Source organism: Accipiter gentilis, chromosome 18 (assembly GCF_929443795.1).
Source record: "Accipiter gentilis chromosome 18, bAccGen1.1, whole genome shotgun sequence".
Taxonomy (NCBI): domain Eukaryota; kingdom Metazoa; phylum Chordata; class Aves; order Accipitriformes; family Accipitridae; genus Astur; species Astur gentilis.
In genome coordinates this window covers 22,847,416-22,871,904 of record NC_064897.1, presented here as the reverse complement: position 1 = coordinate 22,871,904, position 24,489 = coordinate 22,847,416, and the positions used below count along the sequence as shown (strand labels likewise).

Below are 24,489 nucleotides of genomic sequence, written 5' to 3'. Positions count from 1 at the left end.
CTCTGAGGGGTGGGGTAGATTCACCTTTAAGCATATTGTTTAAGAGTGGCTGAAGCTGATTTATTTATTGCTTGAAATCTTGACACAAATCACTTAGGTGAACTCATACGCTCAAACTCCAAACGTCTCTCTTGTATGAGTTGTTTTTTTACAGGCAAACCCTTTGCGAAGCCATCATCTAAAAACCTTTTTGTAGATGTTGATCCTTCCGAGCAAAGTTAAATGGCTCATGAGTCAGATGAATTATTGCCCCACCATGCAGTCCAAATGTTAGGGAAAGTGGAGATTTTTTTTTTCTTTTCTATTGAAGCCACAGAGGAGGCTGAGTAAAGTGAGGAACTGTCCCAGCTGCAAGCATGGGAGAAGGCTGGAGAGGAGCTTTCTCTCTGGTAGTGTTAATGTCTCTGGAAAAGAAGCCAAACCTCGGTGAAGGAGTAAACTTTTGGCTGCATCTTACCAGAAAAAATGAAAAGACACAAAGAGAGAAAGTCATAAAGACAGAAAGAAGGAAGGAAGGAAGGAAAGAAGGAAGGAAGGAAGGAAGGAAGGAAGGAAAGAAAGAAAGGAACAAGGAAAAAAGAAAAATTAGAGACATTAAGAGAAAGAAAAAGAGAGAGACAAAGAAAGAAGGAAGGAGGACAGAAGGGTGGAAGGATGGAAGGACAAAGGAAGGAAGGAAGGCAAAATGGACTTAATGTAACATCCTGCTCAAAAGATAAAAGTCAACTTGCTGTAGTTAGTAAGCACTCAGTATTGCCCTCAGGCTCTGCCCTTTCCCAGAACTGGGGTTTCCTTCAAGATAAGCCCCACTGCACCTTGGCTTATTCAGATTTGACATGGTGATGGCTGCTCCCATCCTCTTGGGGTGTGTGTGGGGGGGTGCTCTGATTTTTGCACTGTGCAGTCCTCATTGGAGCAAACCGAGAAAGGAACCTGCTTTTATACAGTCTTTTGTGGCTGTCTTCTGAATCCAGCTATTGCATGCCTCCCAGAAAGGTCTCCATTAGCTCCCAAGGTATGAATAAGCTCTTTCAAATCGTGCCCTGTCATTCAGAAAAAATAACTCCTTCAAAGCTCCAGGAAAACTCCTGTAATCAGGGCCCATCAAAACAAAGAGAAATATTTAAGGTGTGTGGGTGTGATTGATTTACCTCCTTTTGACCATATCATTCTTCCAGACGTACATTGTAGCCTTGATCAAAAGCCTGTCAAAGCAAAAGGAAAATTTTATTTGACCTCAATGGGCTTTGTACAAGGCACAAAGGATCATGCCTTGTAAATGACATTTGGACGAGACCCTTTGTTCATTTCTGGAAAGATTTCTGGTTTAAAATTGATGTTGCACGATAGGAACATGTTCTGTAAACATTTGTGTGTGGTAGTAAGCGATGGTAACATTTAAAATGTGAGAAATTACATAAGACGAGACAGGAAGAATGTTTGCAATAAACAGCTTGAAGAATAATGGTTTATTGTTACAGGAAATTGGACTGGCATCTCTGGGAGCTCCGGATGATTTCATCGAGAAACTCGCTACGGTAATTTAATAAATGAGGGCTCAATTTTCCAAAGCACCCTGTGTTGTCTTGATTTTGCTGCCACTGAAGTCACTGATAGAACTCCCATAGAGTTGAATGGGAACAGAGTGAAGTCCATGATTGGAAAACCCCACCCTGAAACGGTTGCATTAAAGGAAAATAGCTTTGGCACCTCTTATTCAAAGTGACAGTTGTGATTAAACACAGAAGCCCCGACGAGATTTCCTGCAGCACAAACATATTGGGCAAGAAGAGATTACATGTTACTACATCCCCACAGGGAATTTCAGGAGGCAGCTTCAGTAGCTGTTCTACCTGCAAGTGTCTCTTCTCTTCCACCCTGCCACGCAGATAATGTCCTGTGCACTCAGCGTGGCTCACCTGAATCCTACGCTGAGACTACTGAGACCCAGAGTTGCAAACTTGGAGTCAAAACAAGGATATGCCTATGAGATTAGTGTCCCCAGCACCAACTCTCCTGGGCAAAGCCTTGCACCATCTTTGCTGCTTCTGACAGATGAGGTAGTAATTCTGAGCCAGAGCAGGTATCCCTTCAAACTGAAGACCAAGAAGTCCAGCTGGGCCACACACCACCTTCCTTCAGTATTGCACTAACAGCCCATTCCCTCTCTTGCTGCTGCAGCCGGACGCCCTCTGTGTGAAACGGGACACAAACTTGTATCAGCTAAGGTTCAAACTTCACCCGGGTTGGCCACCCGAAATGAAATTTTATCGCTGTAGTTTCCTTGTCTCTGCTCCGCTGACAAATGTAAGCACAGTGAAACACAACTGTGTTTGTCAGGCACATTGAGTGTAGCACAGTGCGCCTTCCAGGAGAAGGATTCCGGTCTGTGGGGACGTTTATTGTATTCATGTAGTTGGTATTTGACACATGGAAACATTTTCAATAGAAATGCAAACTCCAAATGTGTTCAAATCAATGATGTGCACCTACTCTTTTTGATCAAGGAATCATACGTTTCTGTCGAATTTTCTTTGCTAGGTTTATTGGTTTACGGTGGAGTTTGGACTATGTAAGGAAGGCGATTCACTCAAGGCATACGGTGCAGGGCTGCTGTCTTCGTTCGGGGAGCTGCAGGTATGTTCTGTAAAACTATTTCAAAGATGTTTATAATAGCTCAAATTTCTGCATGTCTTCAGATCCTTATTATGCTTCATACTTTGTGCATAGAAGTAGCATGAAGTGCCATACTTCACTGAAGAGCTCTAATAACCGTGCCAGTGTGCACATACACAGGGGACTCATACCTGCTTCTTTCCTCCTGACATTGTCATTGTATTCCACAGGAGCAACTCCTTCATGTCTGAAACTGAGTGGCATTCAGCAGCTCTGTATTCCTTTCACAGCAAATTCAAGCACTTTTAAACTGAAATAAATGTCTTACCTTTTTGCTTATAGTATTGTTTATCAAGTGAGCCTGAGATTCAGCCTCTTGTCTTGGAGAAGACTGCTGTGCAGAAGTACCCTGTTACTGAGTTCCAGCCTGTCTACTATGTTGCTGAAAGTTTTAAAGATGCAAAAGAAAAGCTAAGGTAATCCACTCAGTCCACAGAAGACCCAATTTCTTGTCCGTTGCCAATACAGTGGATCCCGTTGCCATAACAGGTCTGGGGTTGACAGTAATATTTTGAGAGGCATTAGAAAAAGTTGTGCAATGTTTAGAGAGACTAAGCAGTTGTTACACTCAAAACCTTGTTATGGGCAGTAAGGGGAACATACCTTATGCATGAAGCCAGGAATTTGTGGTTAGTGGTTAGGTTGAGAGTTTCATCTGTATAACCAAAATGCAACAAAAAATTATTATTAGTCCAGTTGCAGTGATACTAACACTTAGGGTCAAAGCTAGCTAACTAATGCAAAACCAAGTCTCTAACAATACTATAGTTAAAATTTCTTGTGCAAAAAAGTCTCCTAGTATCTACTCCTTTTCCTCTGAAGTTATGCTTACCCTTGCACTTTCTTTTGTGTCTTAAGTCAACAGTTTCAGTCTGGTGGGGGGGTGGTGTGAAGTTGTCAAGTAATCAGCATCTTGAAGTCTTCAGAGCAGGGCTGTGATGTTAATGAACGGAGTTTCTTCCTCTCGTTTGTGAGGAGGTGGGTGGTGTCGGTGCTTCCTTTCTTCCAGCTCAGCCCAAAGTTTCCTCAGGGTCATTTTTATGTTTTCTGACATGCTTTACATCTTGCTCTTTCTACATCAATCTGTGTTGCTTCTGACTTTACTATTTATGTTCAATATTTTTTTCTTTGTCCCTTTTGTTTTCTCTAAAACTGGTTTTTTTTCTCAGCTCCTAAGTTTGCTTTACCGTGAATAACTGACCAGTGGGAAGTTGTTGATAGCCCAGCAACCACCAGCATCATCCTATGCTCGTGCCTTTAAGGCCTCTGTTACCAGCCCATGCTGGTACTCCTTCATGCTGCATCATTGCTTTAGGGTCAGACCTAGTTCACTGTGTACAGTGTGACTACTTGCTGTTCCTGCCTGTATACAAATTATTAATGGTAGGCATTATAGCACACAATTATTCAGAATTAAGCAAAACTAAAACAAATTAGGTAATAGCTACATGGTCATTAGACAATTGTTATTACAGCTAAACAAAACTCCAAGCAAGGCTAATAACCCCAGTCCTGAGGCCTGTGTGGTTAGCTTAATACAGAGCCTCCAGCTTGTTACCAGCAGCGTGTTTACAAGACTACAGGGCTACACAGTAAATCTTTCAGTCATCTGTGACTCAAATTCCGATTCAGTTCCAGTTCAACAAGACTTTGAAATAATGGTCCAGGTTCAGTTCTGGTTCTTCAGACAGGAATGGCTCAGACTGTGTTTGGGGTTCAGCCTGGGTTCCACCTCACAACAATACTTCTATTTCTGTTTAAAAAACCCACTGCCGTATTTCTGGATGTTAGCCAAGCCACTGGGGGTTAGCCTTGGTTCACACTCAACAAATTTTTCGCTTGGACATGCCATACAGGGACTTGTCCCAGACCTGCAGGCTCTTCTCTCTCTCTCTCCCCCATTCACAGATAAACACATACTGAGACCCAAGACGTTCTGCTGCCCCAGGCTCCCCAGCTCCAAGGTCTTCCTAGCTACCTCCCCTGCTGCTTCCTCAGTCATCATAAGCCTGCAGCATCTCCTTCTGCCCTTTTCTCTGGGGTAATACGTGAGAAAGATTGCCTTCTCTTCTAGTTTGTGCCGTTAATATCCCCCACACAGTTTCTATCTTCTCTGTGTACTTCTCTGAGTAGCAGGTTCCTTGAGAAAGTGGAAGATGCTGCCTTATTCTATACAAACTATCTTGGAGCTTCTTTAAGTTTTTCAATGACCAAATTGGAAAAGTGGTTAAATTGAAACAGAGGTCTAGGGGTTGGTCCAGTGCCTGTGTTCGTGGCTTGCACCTGGACACGTGTCTTTGTGTAGAAACATCCCTGAAATATTATTCTGAGGCTGACCTAAAATATTTCAGCTTAAGGCATTCATCTTCTAATTAGGATCCTACCTTCAGCTGACACTTAGGAAGACTGTCTTCTAACTTTGATCTCTCCCCTTAGGAAAACTGGACTGATGCCACTAATCACTTTCATCATAACCAACAGTATTTTTTTCCCACTGTCACACCTTGTGGCCTGCTCACACTGAACTCTATTTGAGACAATGGCCTTAGCTGATAATAATTAGGACTAAACTGAAGCAGCAATGTGGAGGTGGCATCCAGCATATTCCACTGTTCTGGGCATATGGGATTTACCATGCTGAGTCACAGTCTGTATAGTGGGGCTCCATAAGCAACTCCTGCGTGCTTTCCTTCCTCTTTCAGCAATAACTTCAGTAATCCGAAGCAGATATATAAGCCAGTATCCTGCTGCGGTCTACAAGGAGCCTGGAACAATAGCTCTGGCCATCTCATCCCATTCAGAGTCCTGCTTTCCACAGTTCTGTGGTTATGCAGATTAATGTTTTCCCAAGATACCAAAATCTTAGTGCTTCTGCCATGGAATTAACTATTTTGCAGCAGGGAAGGCTGCAAGTAAAGGGTGGCAAGAGTGCTGCTTCACTCCATTGACTATCTCCTATCTTTGCAATGACCTGGAAGCCACTACCAACCATGTCAAAAGTTAGCTCTCTGCTTGCTCCTTGGTATGCCAGGATGGCATAGGTACTTGACCTTGTTCTCCCAGAAATTGCAGATGTGGATCAGAATTCCTATATTTTGCACTACTGAAAGGAAAATGAGGTTTTCAAATCTGGCAAATCCCAGCAGCTACATAGTTGGCCTATAGCAGGAGCAGTGTTGCCATGCCGATAGCATAATTAATCCTGTTCGGGGAAAAAAACCAAAGGTGGTAAGGACAATGCAGATTCAAGTGTGTTACAGAATGCTGTAGGTCTCAGATCACTCAGCAGGAATTTCAGTTATTTCTCTCGCAGATTTTCTTATTCCCCTCATCAACAAATACACACACCAAGAAAAGAGTGAGTTACTGAAAAAAGGAGCTTTTTCAAGTTTGTATGTGTTTTTGTATTCTCGCCTCAGGAAATTTGCTCAAACGATCCCTCGTCCTTTCTCTGTTCGGTACAATCCCTACACCCAGAGGATTGAAGTCTTGGACAATGCAAAGCAGCTGAAGAACTTAGCCGACACTATCAATAGTAAGGAACTACAGATTTGTTACCTTGAAGTCATCAAAATCTGGATCAGAAGTAGCAACAGCAAAGCAGATTTCAGCTGGTTGCATTTAATGCTCTGAGCCTGACCAGGATAAAGCAGCACACTTCTTTCTGGTGCAACAATTGCTTCCTAATTCTAGCCAAGCTTCAAAATAGCATTTCCACTTGCCTGTAGTGTGTTACATCCGAAATATCCAGTTTTAGTGGAGGTGCTAGGAAAGGCCAGAAGGCCTTGTGGTAGATTCTGATGTGTGGCTCTAGCTGTTCTCAGTAAGGAAGAAAAGGAAAAGCTTGGCTTTAATCACATTTTCTTTTGCCATTCTAACCTTTTTCCTGATACTTTTCCCCCTAACATTGGCTAGCCTGCTGAGGGCCAGCACCCCTGGTCCTGTGAGCCATTCTTGTATGCCTCACGGAGGCAAAGGGCTGGCTCTGCAGACCTTACTCCAGTAAGACCCTAATAAATGTGTCCAATCCAGTACTTCTTTGCTCACCTTGTTCTTTCAGGGAATGGATATAGAGGGTAAATATATGCAGGAGTGTCAGAAATGGGCTAGCTGTAGAATTAACTGCTCTGATTATTTCCTTTGCAGGTGAGATGGGGATCCTTTGCAATGCCCTCCAGAAGATAAAATGAAGATTTTCTGTAACTTGTTAATCACTGGCTACTGACTAGAAGCTGCCATGTGCAAATGCCAGTCTTCATCTAGCCTCAGTCTATTCTCTTCCTGCATACTGCATGAATGCTTATGTAATATTCCTTAATTACTATAGATTAGCAGAGAAATGGACATCTGCAGGTGACCCTTGACTCTTTTGGCCTTCAGACACTAATCCATTTTTTCTCACTAATGCATAGAAATAACCTTAGTTCTGGGAATCTGGGGAAAGCCTCCATATCTCTTGTGCCAAAGGTTAGCAGAAGGAGGAGATCTCCACCATGCAGAGCTATAGTCTGCTGCAGCTGCGAGGTTGCTTTGCCACCCTGGGCCCAGAGCCAGGATAGCAGCGACTGACTAATCCACCTTGCTTTCTCTCACAGTCATTCTCCCCTCAGTCCCTCACATTTGTGCAAGGTTCCCATGGAGTTCCAAACTCTACACCTTTCCGGGGGATACATATACTGCTTGGCCCTCTGTACCTCTACTTTTACACCCAAGCACCTCTGTCCTGAAATACTTATTTTTTCCTAAAAGGGTGATGTTGTAATTGATCCAAAGCACAGATGCTAGTGGAAAAGGCAGCAAGTATGCTGCAGCCTCATTAACAAAGATTTATCACCGTGTGTAAATATCATGTATTTGCACAAACACCAATCCCCAAAAGGTTTGTGTAAGTCGAGAACACTGTATGCTGTGATGTGTCATTGATCTGCAGAGCAGAGTGCCTAAGCAAGGCACCGAGACTGGTTATCCAGTGCGTGGAGTCTGTGCCTTAATACAGTACCCACAGAAAAGTCCCTTCAGATGAGAGTTACCTAAAGGCAAGACTATGTGGCTTTTTGCAGTTGGATGTGAGGTCAATTTGTCAATACTTTGTGCAAGCAAGAAACCATGCAGATGTTTTAACAGGGCATCAAGGCCTTATTAGTCCAGTCTCAGACCTGTGCTGGCTGTAATGTTGTGTAATGTCACGGATTCAGAGCTGATTTAGTACCAGTCAGCTTACAGAAAGGGGAGACCTCTCTTAATAGACATACTCAGCTACTCACTGTGGAAAGCTGATGTGTGAAGGCTGCCTTGTGTTGTGTGTGTCCTTCTCTGAGAGCACTTTGTTCAGCACTGCTCTGAGGTGTCTCCTAACCCAGAAGGTGGATACCAACACCTTGCAAATGGAGGAGAAGTGGTTCTTACAATGCAGTGAAGACATCAGAGCTTTCCAGCTCCTAACTCACTGCATCTGTGGCTAGAGTCCCCACCAAAGCTATGGAAGACCTGGGTTAGCTGTGTCCCAGTCTGAGCGCGTTCAAACCCAAACTTGATATCTTTCAAGACAGTTTCTAAGTCATGATACTTTTCGGAGTCTCCTTCCTTCTCCCACTTGAGCTTTAATCTCCCTTTTTTGGTGAAAGCAGTTTTATTCTTCCTGGAGTATAGCTCGACTGAGGCAGCAAATGGAAGCAAGAGTGATTCCAGCTTAACCCAATGGCTAAGATATGGAGAGAGAAGAGCTTTGCTGCTCAGGAGGCTATTTCTGTAGTTTATCCAATAACTTTCACTCAAAGCAGAGAATTGCCCTCTTGGACTGGTCCACATTGTATAATGCCTCCCTGTAGCTCCCTAGTTGAAGGAGGGAGATCAACACTTGTGCATTGGAACAGAATGGAGCAAAGCAGAACACTATTTCCAGCTTGAAACAGTTCTGCATCATGATACTAACATGATTCAGAAGCCACATTTCTGTTAGAAGATCGAAAGATGGAGAGGGATTTGAAAGTCCGTGAGTCTCATACCTACTATTGTACTACTCTTGTATTTATGGTTTGAAAATCAATGGAACTTTAATGTAAGCATCATCCTTTAGGACGATAGAAAGTACAGCTGTTTCCATTATATTTATGGTGGGTAATAACATTAATCTAAGGATACCAGCTGGAACCCTTTTCAATAGACATATACTTATGCAAAATGGTATCATTTTGGTGCTTTGAAGTAAGCTTTTTTATCTCTGTATCTTTTTTCTTCCTTTTTTTTCTCATGACAATGTCTGTGTAGATCTTTCAATCCTGCTTGGCATGTATTTTCAGTGTGAAAGTAGCCCATATTTTTCTCTCTTAATATAATAGGACCCATAAGGTAACTGCGTACCACAAAGAGAGAATTTCATCCCAAGGGTGAAGTCTTTCAAACTAATCCTCAGACAGCTTTCCAAGCTCCTCTGCTTCTGGCTGTTATGAGTGACAGCAGCAGTAAATCCATAGTGATACTGAGAACCCAGGATTCATGGTTGTCTTTTATGTGCAAGTGGAGTGGTTAAAGATTATTGTTGCCACATGTCTGATTCTGTGTCCCTTAATGCAGGTTTAAATGAGCAATAACTGCAGCCAAAGCAGCCTAACATAGCTGTTCAGCAAGACTGAGGGATGAGAAAAAGTTAAAGGTTCAGTTTTAAAAGCAGAGGAAATATACTGAAAGTAGATTTTCTTGCAGAACAAATTAGCTTGTGCATATGTGCTTTAAATAGTACACATAAGTTGCGTTTAAATAGGACTTCTTAATGGGTGACTTCTTATTTCCATGCTTAAAGAAAATAGAAGTTGTGTAGCAAAATGCTTTTTGCATTATCTGGCCAGTCTAACTCCTCTTTGTAAGGTAACCACACAGGGTGATCAGAATTAAATAACCAGGTGGGAGGAATGCGCATCCGAGGTGGTTTCCAAGTCAGAAAAGGCTCTCTTGCACTGGCTATCACTCATCCAGACAAGATCAGAAACCCGATATTAAAAAAAAAAATAAAAAATCTCTCGATGCGTGTAATTACCTAGAAATGTACAGCAAAACCTTGTTTGCTCTACATTTGTGTACTCTGTACATCTTTGTATTCTACTCTGACCAACCTATCCCAAGCTAATCTTTTAAGTAACCTTCCTCTCTTCTATCCCACTATGATCACATTTCTTGATGTCCCCATCTCCAGCTGTTTCAGGTGATCAAAGAAGCCCTTTCATGAGGCCCTTTTCCTTTTCGGTGACCTTGGCCAAGGTCAGTGATGGGGAGGGAGGGAGGGCTTGTCAGTACAGGTTGCACGGGACGTGGTCTCCTCTGGGTGTCCTCAGATGCCTAGATCTGACAGCTGCCTTGGAGAAGGGACACTTTATTCCCCAAAGGATGCAGAAATTATTGAAAAAGGGATTAAGCACAGGAGCACTCCACAGGAGTGCATTCTTTTAAAGCCTGTCTCTTTGCTGTTTCAAACCATGCTGGCAGTTGGCAGAGAAGACTTTTTTGATGTTCAAATGTAACCATTTAAATTAACCTAAATAAACAGAAATATTAATGCCATATCCATTTCAAATGAATAGCACTGTGCTCATACAGAGTGGAGATATCCACAACGGTAACATAAAAAATGGGCAGGTTGTTTGTGGTGATCAGCCATAGACTTTTAAAGCACCCACTCCAGGGACTGCACGAGAGGGGGTGAGCCTACTTTTGGGGTGCGAGAGCCCCACCTTCTGCAGGGAGAATCTGCCTGTCCCCATGGGAAAGGATGACACACTGTGCTCCAGTCATTGCATAGCCCTTTAAACTGCAGCACCCAGCCTGAGACCTCTCCTCCTGCACTCCTAGAGGTCCCTGAAAGTGCTGAAAGCAGGACACTGGGATGTCTCAGCAGGCTAGACTTTCATCATGTGTGAGGCCTTCCTGGGCCTGTCCCAAGCATGGATTCAAGGTGGTATTGGAGTGTCCACTGGCTAGGCAAGGACATTTCACCACCTGGAGGGCCAGGGCTCTCTATGCTGCTTCTGCAGAGGGCTGCAAAACTGTGCCGTAAGCTCTGCCTATGCTGCTTCAACTATTACACTGGCTGATAAGTCCAGTCTGGCTCTGTAGAGAAAGCTCAATTCATACAGAGAACTTGAGTAGTGCTGTACAAACATATAGAGATGGGACTCTGACACTAGAGCATAAAGACAGCCATAGGAGGCTGATGTCCCTGCTCTGCCAGTATTTGCAACCAGTGCCTTAAACATGCATCTTGAGCCCCAGGGTTTTCACCTACGTGTCCACATGCAGCTGGAGTAGGAGACCTTGTGCCATTCGTTGTTTGTGCCATGCCTGTGGCCTGGAAGTGGGGATGCATGCACCCACCCTTCATGGAAAGGCCCAGTTTGGACTCAGATAGTCAGACTCAGCTCAGCTCGTTCTCCTGTACCCAGCCTTGCCAACACCGCTGGGGAAGCGTGGGAGCGCGAAGAGCCTTTTCCCCCCTTAAAACCCACTTCTTCTCCCGTTCACTTTGCTGCCGCAATTAACCCACCCCTCAATTGCCCCCTTGCCCTCCCGGAGACCCCTAAGACATGAGCCGGGCCGGGGGTGAGGGGGGGACCCGGGGCACCCCGCGGAGCGGAGGGTGCCGCAGCCCGGAGCCGGGCCGGGATCAGCACCGCGGACAGCGGCTTGCCCTGCCCTGCCCGCGGGCGGCGCCGGGCCCGGGCTGGGCAGGGCCGGGGCGTCGGGGGGGGGCAGCCCTTTCCCGGCTGGCACTCACCAACCCCTGCAAAGCCTGCGATGTCCCAGGTCTGGATAGGACTGTGTTCCACAGGGTGCTGAGACCTGCCTCCTGGGCACGGTGAGCCAAAGTTCACCTCGGGTTTGTGTGTCTCAGGCAGGCGATAGATGGGGGAATCGAGACCTTCCCAGTGCTCTGTCTTGGGCCGAGGGGAAACGCTGCGCTGTCGTGGTCTCCGGAGAACAAAATTTGGTCGCACTGTCTTTATCTCCAGTGGCCTGGGAGGAAGAAAGAGCAATGTAGCACTGGGGTGTGTGACCCAGCCAGGGTCAGCTAAGGGGCATATCAGAAATGGCTCCGTCTGCAAAGGGAGGACAGAGAGGTGGTCTTCTCTGTCAGCCTGCAAGATGACTTTCATGGGGAATCCAGCACACTGTAACATGGGGTATGAAGATACGGGTGGTCATACCCAGAAACACGTTTGTGGATGTCAGGGGACGCCGTGCCCTGGCAGGAGCAGAGCTGAATCCCCCGTGAGCTTGCCCTGCCAGCTGTGAGAAAGATGTGACCCTGGGCTTTTTGAGAGTCTACTTCACTGGAGATAAAATCACGACAGAAACAAATTCCAACAGAGGAACTTCGCCTGGAGGCAGCACTCAACTCTTGTAGGGCAAGGGTAGAACAGGTCAGATCCTGTAGGCAGGAAAAGCTCAGAAGTAGGCAATATATGTTGACTCTGGCTCAGGTCTCTCTGGCACTACCACAATTGGGTCTGTGCAGAGGGGACACCACCTGGATTGGGCTAGGGTTTGGGGCAAGAGCCCCTTTGGTTCCCTGGGGGCATGGTCAATGCAGAGAGGGCCCCAGTGAGGCGAGGGAAGTTGAAGAGGAATGGAAGTCTCAGACATTGTGCAGGGCAGTCCAGACTGGGACATGTAAGTGGGTCTCAGGCTAATTGCCTCTCCACAAAGGAGCCCATCTCCAGGGTTGAATGGCTTGCAGACACCTTCAAACAGAGCAGGAGAGCCGTGCTTTGAAGTTACCCAGAGGAGGAGGGTTACCTTGGGCTCTTGCGCATATCCTACGCAGGCGGTTTCCCTTGATGTGTCCGGCATGGTCAATATAAATGTCCCTACACCTAAGACAGTGGCAACCAGCTTGCTTCACTGATATCTGGCAGCTCCGATCTCACCACTCACATAGACGCACTTCATCTCCAGTCCCACCACATTCCCTGGCCATTGCTCTGGGAGAAGTACTCACATCTCAGGCAGTTTCCACTCAACATCTGGCAATTGCAGTCGACTCCCCTGTCTCCCAATGAAGACTGACTTGGTGGGGATCTCAGGCCAAAAGGAAGAGGCCAGCAAGGAGAAGGAGATGTGTGGCATAGAGTCACTGAACAGGCGAGGCAGCCTGGACTCCAACAGGGAGGATGGCAGAGCCACTGTCATCCTGACCCTCACCCTCTTCAATGTGAGGAAGATGGAGCTCTCTAAGGCAGCCAAAGTCTTTGAGGTACAGACCTCACCATTCCCTTCCTCCATTGAGCCCTCTCTTCTGTTCCTATTGCCTTCACCTCTCCCACTCTGCATCTCCCCCTCTCTCACTTTTCTGCTGTTCCCTGCCTGACTTATGCCTCAACCTGCCTTCCCCTTTTCTCATTATCCCTGTTTTGCTCCAGCTGCTCAGAGAGGTTGGCTGGCCTCTCCAGGTGAAGAAGGAGAGTGCTCTAGAGGGAGGGAGCAGCTGGACACAGAAGAATCATCATTTTATGTAAGGGCTGTTTAGAGCAGATACCAATCTATTATTTCTTTCTAGCAATCGTGGTGGCCAGCCACGACTAAACAACAGGCCAGCATTTCAAGCACTCAGATTGTGGGGGTGTTAGAAGCTAATGAATTTTCTCTGTATATTTGGCAGGAGATATAGAGAATATAAGAGCTGTAAACCATACAGGCATTATATATTCTGGGCACTTGAAGTATCCCCACCAGGTGCTCACTCTCATCTGTGAAAATGAATAACTCAAAAGAAAATATTATATTAGTTACTTATTTTTAATCATTTGCAATTATTTAATGATTATGGTGTTATTATACATCAATAGATCTGCTTTCATTTTGTCAGGGTCTTAAGAGTTACCCAGCCACTCATTTGTTGTTTTTGCACAGATGAAATGCTACAGTCAACAGTATCTCGTCTTTCATCTTCATCTATCTCTACCTAATTCTACAGTGTTTAATCTTTAGCTCTGCCTGTATTTTAGTTCCTTCTAAACAGGGCATTATTAGACTTCATTGCTTAATATGCATTTCTTGTTAAGACCTCTTTTAGTAACCTTTAAAAGACATCATAGAAGTGTATCTAGACTTACCTGGATTTTCAGTCTTTGGAGAAGCTTCATCATATGAACATCTGGCTCTTGCAGGTGTTTGAAACTCAGATCCATCACTTTGAAACCAGACAAGCCAAAAAGCCCAAGAACTCTGCTGATCATCTTGACATTTTTGTTGAATGTGAAGTTCACAGTGCTGATGTTAGTATTCTTGTCACCTCCTTAAAGAGAGTAGCAGAGGATGTGAAAACTAGCAGAGAAGACAAAGGTAAGAAACATATGCATCTGTTAGTGCTGTTTTGTTTCTTTTTGGAGTAACTTTTTTAGCATTAGCCTCATAATAGTAATTTAATTATCCGGAAAGCAGGTGAGCATGCATTCATTTTTCTTCACTGCGTGGCTGTTTGCCCTGATTTGGGACCATTCCCATTGGTGTGGAAAGGGAAGGACTTCATCATAGCCAGTGGAACTGAGGTGAGAAAAGCATTCCAGCAAAAAGGGAGATGAGAAGGCTAAAGCAGAAAAACAAGAAGCTGAGGAGAAACTGGAAACTCCTCACTAACAGGAAGACTGTGGGCTGAGAGCTGTGCAGAGAACTCACCACTCCGAGGCAAACACAGGCACTTGATGGGAACACCGTGATACGGCAGAGGGTCTGAATGTTTCATTTGCTTAGAGTGTGTTGTGTAGGTCTTGTTAAAAGAAGCAGTAGCTGTCTGTTTATGGTGCCCACTGCCATCTGGATCCAGTAGTACTGTCTGTAGGAAGATTGCTCTTTCACTGAAAAGAGCTAAATGCAACCACCTTGAAGAAGCTTCCAGAGTGCAAGAGGGAGAGAGGGGCAGCAGAAAGCTTGCAAGGCAGGCAGGGAGAACCAGGCCATAAGCTTTTTGTAGAGAACAGACTCACTGCCAAATCCGGAGTAACAGAGCATCAGGCATTTTCCCAGGCACTTGAAAAGCTTGTTTGGAGGTTGTGCAGCTTCAAAGGTTGCACTTTAGGAACAGTATTTCACCTGGCAAAGTGCTGCAAGTGGCTGCTCCACTGCCTGTGCTGTATTTGAGTCACCATCCCTACCAGTCAGCAGGATGGAAAGTGAGTTTGCCAGAGGTAGACCGGTATTTTTTCCTGCTTACAGGCAGGTAGGGGATCAGTGAATACAACAAGCTGTTAGAGACCTTTAATACAATCCTGAGGATGCCAGAGGTGCCCCTGGTAAATGAGAAGGCTGAGGGTCCAGCTCATAGGCTGAGTTCTCCGAATAAAGAATTGCCATGAGGTTTCCCACCCTTGACAAGGCCAGGCAGAAATCCCCAGGGCCCTTTTAGCTAATACAGTCCTGTTTGGACACCTTTGAGTGTTGCTTGAAATTCACCTTCAGGCTAGTGATGACAGCCAGTCCATGCCAAGCTGTTCTCAGGGACTGTGGGGATATCAAAAGGGTATCGTTGTCATCAGGGAAACTGGAGAGCCAAAGAGGATTTTGGAACTTCATTTTCTTTAGGATTTCCTTGGGAGTCGAGAGGTTTGTGCTCAGAAGTAGCAGTTAGCTTCATGTGTGCTGGGACTGGGATCTACAATAAAAACAAGGGACTGTTAAAAGAGGGTGTGTTTATGGTTAAACCAGAGGAATATTAGGAATATAATTTTCTCCACGTTTTCCTTTTCCTTATGGTTTTGAACAGCAATCATAAAAATCATCAGCCTTATTTTGCATGTAATGTAGCTAGAATTAATATACTTGGCATGCAAATGACCAGAGTCTTTCTGCTTCTAAGTTACTTCAGACTTACACACAGCACTCCTTAGTTTGTAAAGAGTCTTTTCTGGGTGTTTCAGACCCCAGAATTCAGTAGTGGTCTAAGCTCATTTGATTGCAAGATGAAAGGCTCAGAGAGTTGGCATTTGTGGCCCACAGAGATGCCCTAGGTGTGGGCACCAGCAAGAACTGGGGATTTGAAGGTTTTGGCCTTAAAGCTCTTCATGTTTTGGTCCTGTTGAGGTGAATTCAGGAGTGCTAAAGTGTCAGAGGACTTTCAGCTCAGCTAGCCACTAGGTCTAAGATTGGCTAGTGGTCCATTTTACTGGTATATCTTATTGAAAGTGGTGGTGCATCTTATTGAAAGAGGCTAGCTGGAGCTTCACGCACTCGTGGGGTTTGCAGATGCCTGTGAAATCATATTGATAACTAGGAGTTATCTAAGTTGTATAAACATACTTACTGGTCAGCAATTATTTTACCGGGAAGATGCAAATATGTACGTTCTGGCTATCCCCATCACCTGAGGCTCCAGCTCCTGGATTAATCTATTTTTTTCCCACATGGACTTTTATTCTTTTCTTCAGAGTTTTTTGGTGAGCCAGACAAGCCTTGCCAGGCAGTCTGCTGAAGGACAGCGATGACACAATGCCCTGCCCATAGTGGCTTTAACCCAAATTAATTTGGAACTCAGTTGAGAAAAGCAGTGGTTATCTCTGCTTCATGCAGCTAAACCAGCATCTGTCAGCACTATCCTGTTTTATTGGCTGCATCCATTTCTGTGACGAGGCTAAGAGTTCTGCCGTGGTCCTTCCTCCCCTCTCCTTTAGCCTGCCTACCCTCTCCCAGGACTCACCAAGGGATAGGCAAGACGTGTATGGGGACACACATTGGTGGACTTATGGTCAGGTACAGGTTTTGAGGTGGTACGGCCACAGATGGCAGGACGGGCATCTTGCATGCAGAATCATTGGTACAGCCAAAGACAAAGGCTCAGCAAAAAAAATTCTGGGGTGATGTAAAACATCTGTCAGACTAATATTTCTTCCTTCTTATAGCAGAATTGGCCATAAGTGCATGAAAGAACTGGAATTTCCCCAAATCAGTGTGTATTTGTACAATACAAGCCTTGTACCTTTGTGAACTGGCTGTGCCTGGATATAATATAATTGGGCTAAATCTAAATTTGCCACGCAGTACAGAGATGCCTCGTCTCTTGTCAAGCATGAGATTAAGGTGACCCCAAACAGACCTCTTCTGACCTGTAACACAGTAAGTCTGATCACAGCACCAGTCTGACCTCAGGAAGCAGCATCAACTTTGTCTTTTTTCAGTAGTTTTTTAATTCATTGGTTATAAATGCTGGCACTTAAATTACAATGAGCACACTTTATTTTTATTTTAGTTACCAGAAAAGATCCCCTCTTCAGGGGAAGGAAACTGTTTGGAAATTCTGCTAATGCTAGAATAATTATGCTGAAAAAAAAAAAAAAAAAAAAAAAAAAAAAGAGCCAGAAGGAAGGACTTGAAGTCAAGATACTTCTTGGCCTGTTTTGTTTCTAGAAATGACAAGTTTTCCTTTTAAAATGTTTTCACTTTTACAGGTGTGAAAATTTAAGACTACTTTTTAGACATGATCAAGATACTTTCTTAAATCCAAAATGTACAAAAAAATTTTGTTGTGCTGTGTCAGACAGAACATCTCCTTTGCCCTAAAAGGAAATTATTTTACCTTTAAAAATTGTTTCTACTAATTAAAACTGAGATATTATCATTGCAAGTTAGTTTCAGATCATTTTTCATCCAGTCTGCCAGTTTGGTTGGCAAACAAATTCAGCTACTGACATATGGTGACACGTAGATATGAATATGCTTAAATATTGATGAAAGGAAAGCTTGTAATCTTCAGCACAACTTATATTTTCTGTGTCTCTTAAAAATTATTTGATCCTTTCTCAGTTAACTCTTGCTGCTTTCTCTCCAGTGCCCTGGTTCCCCAGAAAAATCCAAGATCTGGACAAGTGTCACCATCTGATCACTAAGAGTGATCCCAGTTTGGACCATGCTCACCCTGTAAGTTTGATATCACTGTTATTTCATTTTTAAAAAAGAAACTTTCTGTACGGGAATTTTTGAAGGAAAATTTCAGGAGTAAAGAAATACTCGTGAAAGGACAGAAAAAAGGAAGGATCAGATAAAGGCTGATCTTCAGTGGAATTAGGGACTATAGAATGAATAACTTCATAATGAGAAAAGCTTATGGGTCCTGATTCATCAAGGTACATGTGATTAACATCAGACACATGCTGAAGTAATTTCTATTCGACATATTCTTTAGCATGAGTTTACATTTCATTGTTTAGTTTAAAAAACCCTCCTGTTCATTATTTCACCCCGATATATTTGAAGTATGTCCATTTTGTACTAGCCAGTCCACATAACAGTCAGGCTCCCCAGCCTTTGGTGTTCTCTATGTTTTGACCTTTGAGATACTCCATACTGCATTTTTAATTTTGCATATGCCAGGAATCTCATTCAAGTGCAGATGTAGAGAGGTTGGTAACGAGGACAAGCGGCAAAGAGCTAGTCACTAATAAATACCAGATCCTCAGATCCCACAGAGGGGAGTATTATGCTTAAACTTGCAAAAATCGTCTAGACAGAAAATAAGATAAACACATGACAGCACTGATTAATGGATATAATACCTGAACTGAGATTTAAATGTGACTGGAGAACCTCAAAAGGTCTAGTGATTTCAGTTGTTTAAAGTTTAAATAGAAAGCGTGTTGGAAAGATTATAGTCCTAATTTACATCTAACGTCACACAAGGTCTTTGGAGCCAGGATTTAGGCAGTATTTATTGATACTACTCTGCAAAATATTGTTAGAATGTTTGTGACGGGCTTTCCCTTAGATTCAGGCAGTAGGTTTTGGTTACAAGTGGGCCACAAAAAGGGCTTTACTCATAAGAGTTTTGTATGTGTACTCTTAGCCTTGCCATAAGCAGAAACTCTAAGAGAAGGAAGAGGAAAAATGCACTGTAGAGTCCTGCTCTAGTAATGATAATAGTAAGGCAAAGTACTGGGAACAAACAAACAAACAAACACTCGTTTCTCATCAAAGTTTTCCAGCTTTAGTACAGATGAGATACGAGTTAGGTACAGACAAATAAGGGACTCCAAAGGGCCACTTGCTGATTGGCAAGGTAGGTCGCAGGATTGGTGTGGGGTGTTCTGCCAAACATCACAGAGAAGTGATGCACAAAAAAACCCTACAGACTGCACTGAAAAATGCAAGGAAGGTTTAGATGGATGTCAACAGAATCTACAAGATTTTGTCATTCCCTTTTCTAAATGTCTGAATTCTATTTAGACCCTTTTATTAACCTACACGATGTTAATGTTGTTAGCTATGTACAGTTCTGTGGTACAAAAAAACTTTCCAAGTCATTCTTCTATTTTTGAGAATCACTTATTAAACGATAGTGCTCTAGGAGAGCTTCATATTCTCCTTAACCAGGACATCTTTCAATCTTCCTCACATCTTTCTGATAGAAGCAATCCAAGTTATTTATCATTTTCTTGATGGACTAAACCACGTCACTCTGAGGCTGTTTCTCGTGAGATAAATGAACGAACGTTGGGAATTCTTCGAACTGGACTAAGTTCCCCTCCTACTTTGCCAAATAGGAGATATGAGCACCGAAAAGAGGATGAGAGAAAGAGCCAATGGTGCAGAGTTACCGAAGTTTTGAGTGGGGAAAACCTACACTGCAGAATGCAGTGCGACGTAGAAATACCTAAAGTAGCTTGAAACAAGTCAGCTCAGGCACTGAAAATCATTTGTCTGTGGCAGGAGGAAGCACAACGTGGGCTCATTCACTGTGCCGCTAAGCACGGCTCAAGAACGGACAACTTGGAGGAAAGTACCAGCAGAGATTTTGCATATACATTTACTGCCAAGTAGGCAATTTGGGCTGGCCACCTCAACAGCTTCGCTTTATTCCTTACCGTCTCTTTAATGGCCAGAAAAGCAAACTGGTGACAGTGTGACACCCGTCTCTGGGGCACCCAGGCGCTGGCTGTAGCGCTCCCCCAGGGAGGGTCCTGCTGCGCAGGGGGTGGGTGCGGAGCCCTGGGAGCAGCAGGGACAAAGCTGAGGGGTCCCAACGTCAACGCTGGTCTGGCCTGATGGCTTTTCCATGTGTTTTGCACGGACTTGTTATAGCTACTGACAAACAAGGGTGGCATCTGAATGAACATATTATCCGTAACACATGACAAAAATAAACATGCTCTCGGGATCCAGTTCTTTCCTCAGATTCATGCACACAATGCTCATTAACAGCAGTATTACTGGTATTATTGCTACACTTGAAAATTATGTGAATAAACCTAAGGGAGAAATTTGGCTTGTAGTAGGCAAAGTGGTTCCAGTAAATTCTGAATATTTTAGAATAATAAATATTTGTACAGTGATGCTGATCAACGCTGCTTTATGAGTTGTATTAGTAACAGTGCCAGACTTCAGATTTTATTCCTATTATGAATGATGTAAAATTCAAAGGAATTTGATTCCACATCTCTATTCATACTAAATAGCTGGAGAACCCTGCCTGAAGCTCAACTTCTAGTAAACACCAAGGGGGCAAAAAGAAAACTCTGGTATTTAATAAGTAAACTGCCCCTTTAAACATATACCACTGAATGTGTCTTTAGCATAATATGGTAATAAGTGGGCGAGGGGGGGTGAGTTGAAAGCCTGCACTTTCTACAGATCCAGCAGCAGCTTTAATGATATCTAGCCAGTAAGGACCCTTTTTTGACCCAAATTTTTTCGCAGGGTATGGTGCAGGCGCAGTGTACTTTTTCTGGCGAGGTGGTGCTAGGCTTGGTATCATCATGTCCGTCACAGCCCTATATTGCAACCTTCATGTTTAGAGCAGGAAAGAAATGATTGAGAGATTCAGCTCTTCCCCAGCAGAAGTGACACCCCTATTTGAATTCCATTTTTTATGCGATTTGCATTTAAATTTGCCTGTAAGTGTAACGGTTTGTGCTGTAGTGTTTACGAACAACTCCAAAACCTTCCCACCAAGCCATGTTACTTTCCTCTCTGGTCACAGGCCCCAAATTTCCATCAAAACGTCAGGGATGTAACTGACTGCAGACTTCGGCTTACACTGTTCATAAGCCTTAAGATTCATTGCCTCAGAGAAAAAAGAAAATATTTGAGGCCAAGGTTTTCTGGATGCTTCTGTTAGCAAATTTACTTAGGCCCACAAATCTCTTAATGTAAAACTTTTTTCAAATTGTTTTCTAACTCAGGGACACACCGACCTGGAGTATAAGAAACGGAGGGCATTCTTTGCTGACCTTGCCTTTAATTACAGAGCGTAAGTACAAGGCTGCTGAAGAGAGACTTCAGTGGTCCACATGTGCTTTCAGACATCTTCATGTGCAAGAAATACCAGAGACTTAATCTTTTGTCATTGTATCAAAGGGGCTATCTTTTAGAAAACAGAATTCAGCCACAGAAACTTTCACTCCAGATGGAATAGACTTTTCCCACAACACAGCAAATATACCTTAGGATAAAAAAAAAAAAATCTTCGAGTTGCATTCACATCTCCTTCAGTGCTGTATTTTGTCTTAACGGAGGTGGTTTCTCAATATGACTCTTTCATTTCAATTTTGCAGTTCTTTTTAGGACTAGCTCCTGAGCTGAGGCTAATCTCTTACAAGGAACTATAAGGAATAATGTTTAGGAACACACTGGTTTTGTTATTTGTTTGACGAAATCTCTCTAGCCGTGTCCATTAGCTACGTAAAAACCTAAAAACCTCTCGGCTCTTGTGTGGGTGATGGAAAAATGTTTCTGCCTTTATGTGTAAAACTTTACAGAGTCACGCAGCTGTCTGACAGAGTCAATCAGATGTATAGGTAGAACTGCTTGTGGCTTATCAGCCTTATGGTGTTCAAGAACTGGTGAAATCTCCCACGTCTTTAGAGACATCTGTTTGGGTACAGTTCTCTCACCGCCACCATATATCACAGCTAGTGCAGCCCCAAACAGCACAAAAGCACGCACTGAACTCACTCGGAGCTACTGAAGAAGCCACAGTGAGGAAGAGGGGAGATGACCGCCCGTCAGAGAAGTTAGCAAGAACCACGCAGTGTGTGCCAGGGCAGGTCCCTGCTGATGGGTTTGTGAATACTTCTCTGCGACGGTACTGTGCCCGTCACAGCCTCCAGGGAGGGACCCTGCACACACGCTGCGTTTTCCTTGCTAGATTGCCTTCAGCTGAGATAAGGATAGGCCTCAAGGCTAATTTTTATTTCTGTAAAGCAGAACACGGCTTCCTTTCTTACCGTATCCCTCTCTTTTCTCCCCATACTGGCACAGAGGAGAAAATGCACACTATAGAGCCTACCAAGACAAAGAAGTTGTTAATTATGCACTGCTTTGCTGTTTCTGTCTTCATTACAGCAAATATTGACGGTGCAGGCAAACAAAATAATACCTGGAAACTGAACCTGAAACCCGCTTTAGACGCATGCATTATTTCCTCTTTTCGTTACAGAGGAGACCCTCTGCCTTGCGTCGAGTACACAGCGCAGGAGACGGCGACTTGGTGAGTTTGTTACTTCCACTCTGACTCCTGGGCCGTTCCACTGCAGTCCCAGGAAAGACTGGCAATGTGAGACAGTTACAAGTTTTTACAATCACATTTATCCATCTCAAATTTTACTCCTTGGTTAAGAGTCACCTTTTGGTCATTTGTTTTGCAGAAAGCCATTCTCAGGGCTGGTCTTACCTATTCACTTTCTAGAGTAAAATGCATTTTCCTGACCACCTTCCTGCCTGCCAATCTCGTCAAGATAGCAGAAGCCAGAAAACACCCGGAGCCTATAGTAGAACTTCTTCTAACTGACCTCTAGTTAACCACAGCTATGGTGGTGACAGAAATATTACCTCTCCAGATCTGTTACCAGGAGAAGATGCCCACTTGCAGGATGCGGCTAATTCAACGTTCATAGGACAGACCAGCCTCGCTTGTCCTCCTCCAAGTGTTCATTGCTGTTAACACGAATAGGTTTCCTTCTCTGAAACTGAGGGTAAAGGAAATTTTGGAGTGCCCTTCCGTGATACGTTATTTACACTGCATAAAGGCCTTTGATGTCATATGAAATGATAGCAAGTTACTTTTACACGGGTGCAGCATTTCTTCACTGGGGCTTTGTTTCTCCTGAAGATTTGCCACTCAAAAAAAACCCCAACTAACCAACCAAAATTAATTCAATTCAAAGTATGTTTGCAGACTCTATGTGAAGTATACGGCAGGTGTGAAAGAAAGCAGAATTCTTATTTCATATACCTCTGTTTCTGCTTTCTTCCACTAACTTTAACAAATCTCAGTAAGCACCAACAAGTACACATTTGTATGATAATACAAACATAAATATGCCCAAATGTCCCAACTAAGAGCAGAGCCTCAGGATTGTGCAAGGTGCCACATGTGCACATAATAAGAGAGAGTCTTTGTCCAGAAAAGTTTGTAATTTAAATGGAAAGAGCCTAAAGGTGGGAAAAAGGAAGAATGGTGACCACATTTTATAACTGTGGAACTGAAAAAGCTAGAGCTTAAGGGATTTGCCCAAAATTATACACAAAGTTTATGTCAATGCCAGGAATTAAATCCATACACTAGATGTCTCATGCCAGAACCTCAACCACAGGGCCATCCCATCTTTTTCAGTGATTATTTTATTTTAAATAAAATCTGCTGTGCCACAGAAAGCTTGAAGGGTGTTACCCATAATCACATAGAAACCTTGCATCCAACTCATCCAGGCGGTCACAGTTTTATTAAGCTCAAATAGGTTTTTACAGCATCTTTCAATTGTCAAAGATTGATGGTCGGTGTCACGCTCATGATTGCTACCACCAGCCAACAATCTTGGCATGGGATGGTGTGTGGGAATGTCATATTTAAGAAAATTTAATTTTGTGTTCTTTCCTGTTTTTCTCTTTTGTTGCCAACCCCCGTCATTCCAGCCCTTCTCCACCTAGAATTAGTCCCACTGTGGTAACAGAATAGACCTTTAAAGAAGTATCTGCCCATTTCCCCAAACAGCCAGCCCCAGCAACCCAGGTTGTCTTGTTATGTAAAGCTGTTTCCAAAATTAGACCTCCCAATGGTTATCACGGCCCCCTGGGGTTGTGCCCTGAGGTCAGCTGCATTACAGAACAACTTAATTGAGCACTGTGCAATTGAACGGGAAATTTTTAGCACAGATTAAATTCCCTTGGTGTTCACTCTGAAGAGTTGTTGGATGCCTTCAGTTTGTAGCAACATGGTTATAAAAATGAAAACTAATCAAGTGAAGAAATATGACATTCAGAAAACAGAGGGTACAGATGATCTGAGTTTCTGTTTTCAGGCAGGCTTCTTGGAAGGCCCTGAAACTAAATAGTCACGAAAGATACCTTCTGGGTAAAAGCTCTACAAGAAAAAAGGAGAATCTAGGAAAAAAATTATGGGGATGCACCTGTCACATCTTCATAATAAAGCTGAGTACTGACACTTTCTTCTAAAAGAATATGGACATTTATGTAAAATAAGGTTATTCCCTCAAAAGTCTTTCAAGTGGCTGGCTCCATCCTTCGTTATGAGGCTCTTTTCTGGAGTATTTCATAGACCACGCTTTCAGCAGTTTCTCTTTCCATGTCCAGACTGAAGCGCCACGAGGTAGCAGCTTAATGCTCCTTTGAGTGATAGCACCTCCATACGGCGAGGCATTACACCTATTTGAGACGCTACGTTAGGGCAAACGAACTTGTTGTTTGGAAATATCTGCTACTCTATTGACTTTGGAGGAAATTTAGATGACAGCCTTCAAGGTACTTAGAGAGGAGGGACACTTGGGTTTGGATAATTCACCACTAGTCTCTGAAAGTGCTTGTGTTCCTGTGGTAGTCAGTGTT

At 43.6% G+C, this 24,489-nt stretch overlaps 2 protein-coding genes across 2 annotated transcripts in view; both read left to right on the top strand.

The window, feature by feature from the left end:
- PAH (phenylalanine hydroxylase) overlaps positions 1–10,230 on the top strand; it is a 41,016-nt gene extending 30,786 nt beyond the window's left edge. Inside the window, exons 9-13 of the mRNA XM_049822423.1 lie at positions 1,482–1,538; positions 2,542–2,637; positions 2,959–3,092; positions 6,096–6,211; positions 6,823–10,230. Of these exons, the coding sequence (XP_049678380.1) occupies positions 1,482–1,538; positions 2,542–2,637; positions 2,959–3,092; positions 6,096–6,211; positions 6,823–6,866 (447 nt within the window). The 3' untranslated portion in view covers positions 6,867–10,230. The remainder of the gene's footprint in view (positions 1–1,481; positions 1,539–2,541; positions 2,638–2,958; positions 3,093–6,095; positions 6,212–6,822) is intronic.
- A 1,216-nt stretch (positions 10,231–11,446) lies between these two features.
- LOC126048030 (tyrosine 3-monooxygenase-like) overlaps positions 11,447–24,489 on the top strand; it is a 33,631-nt gene continuing 20,588 nt past the window's right edge. The window contains exons 1-5 of the mRNA XM_049822424.1: positions 11,447–12,919; positions 13,833–14,007; positions 17,483–17,571; positions 20,829–20,896; positions 22,085–22,135. Of these exons, the coding sequence (XP_049678381.1) occupies positions 12,722–12,919; positions 13,833–14,007; positions 17,483–17,571; positions 20,829–20,896; positions 22,085–22,135 (581 nt within the window). The 5' untranslated portion in view covers positions 11,447–12,721. The remainder of the gene's footprint in view (positions 12,920–13,832; positions 14,008–17,482; positions 17,572–20,828; positions 20,897–22,084; positions 22,136–24,489) is intronic.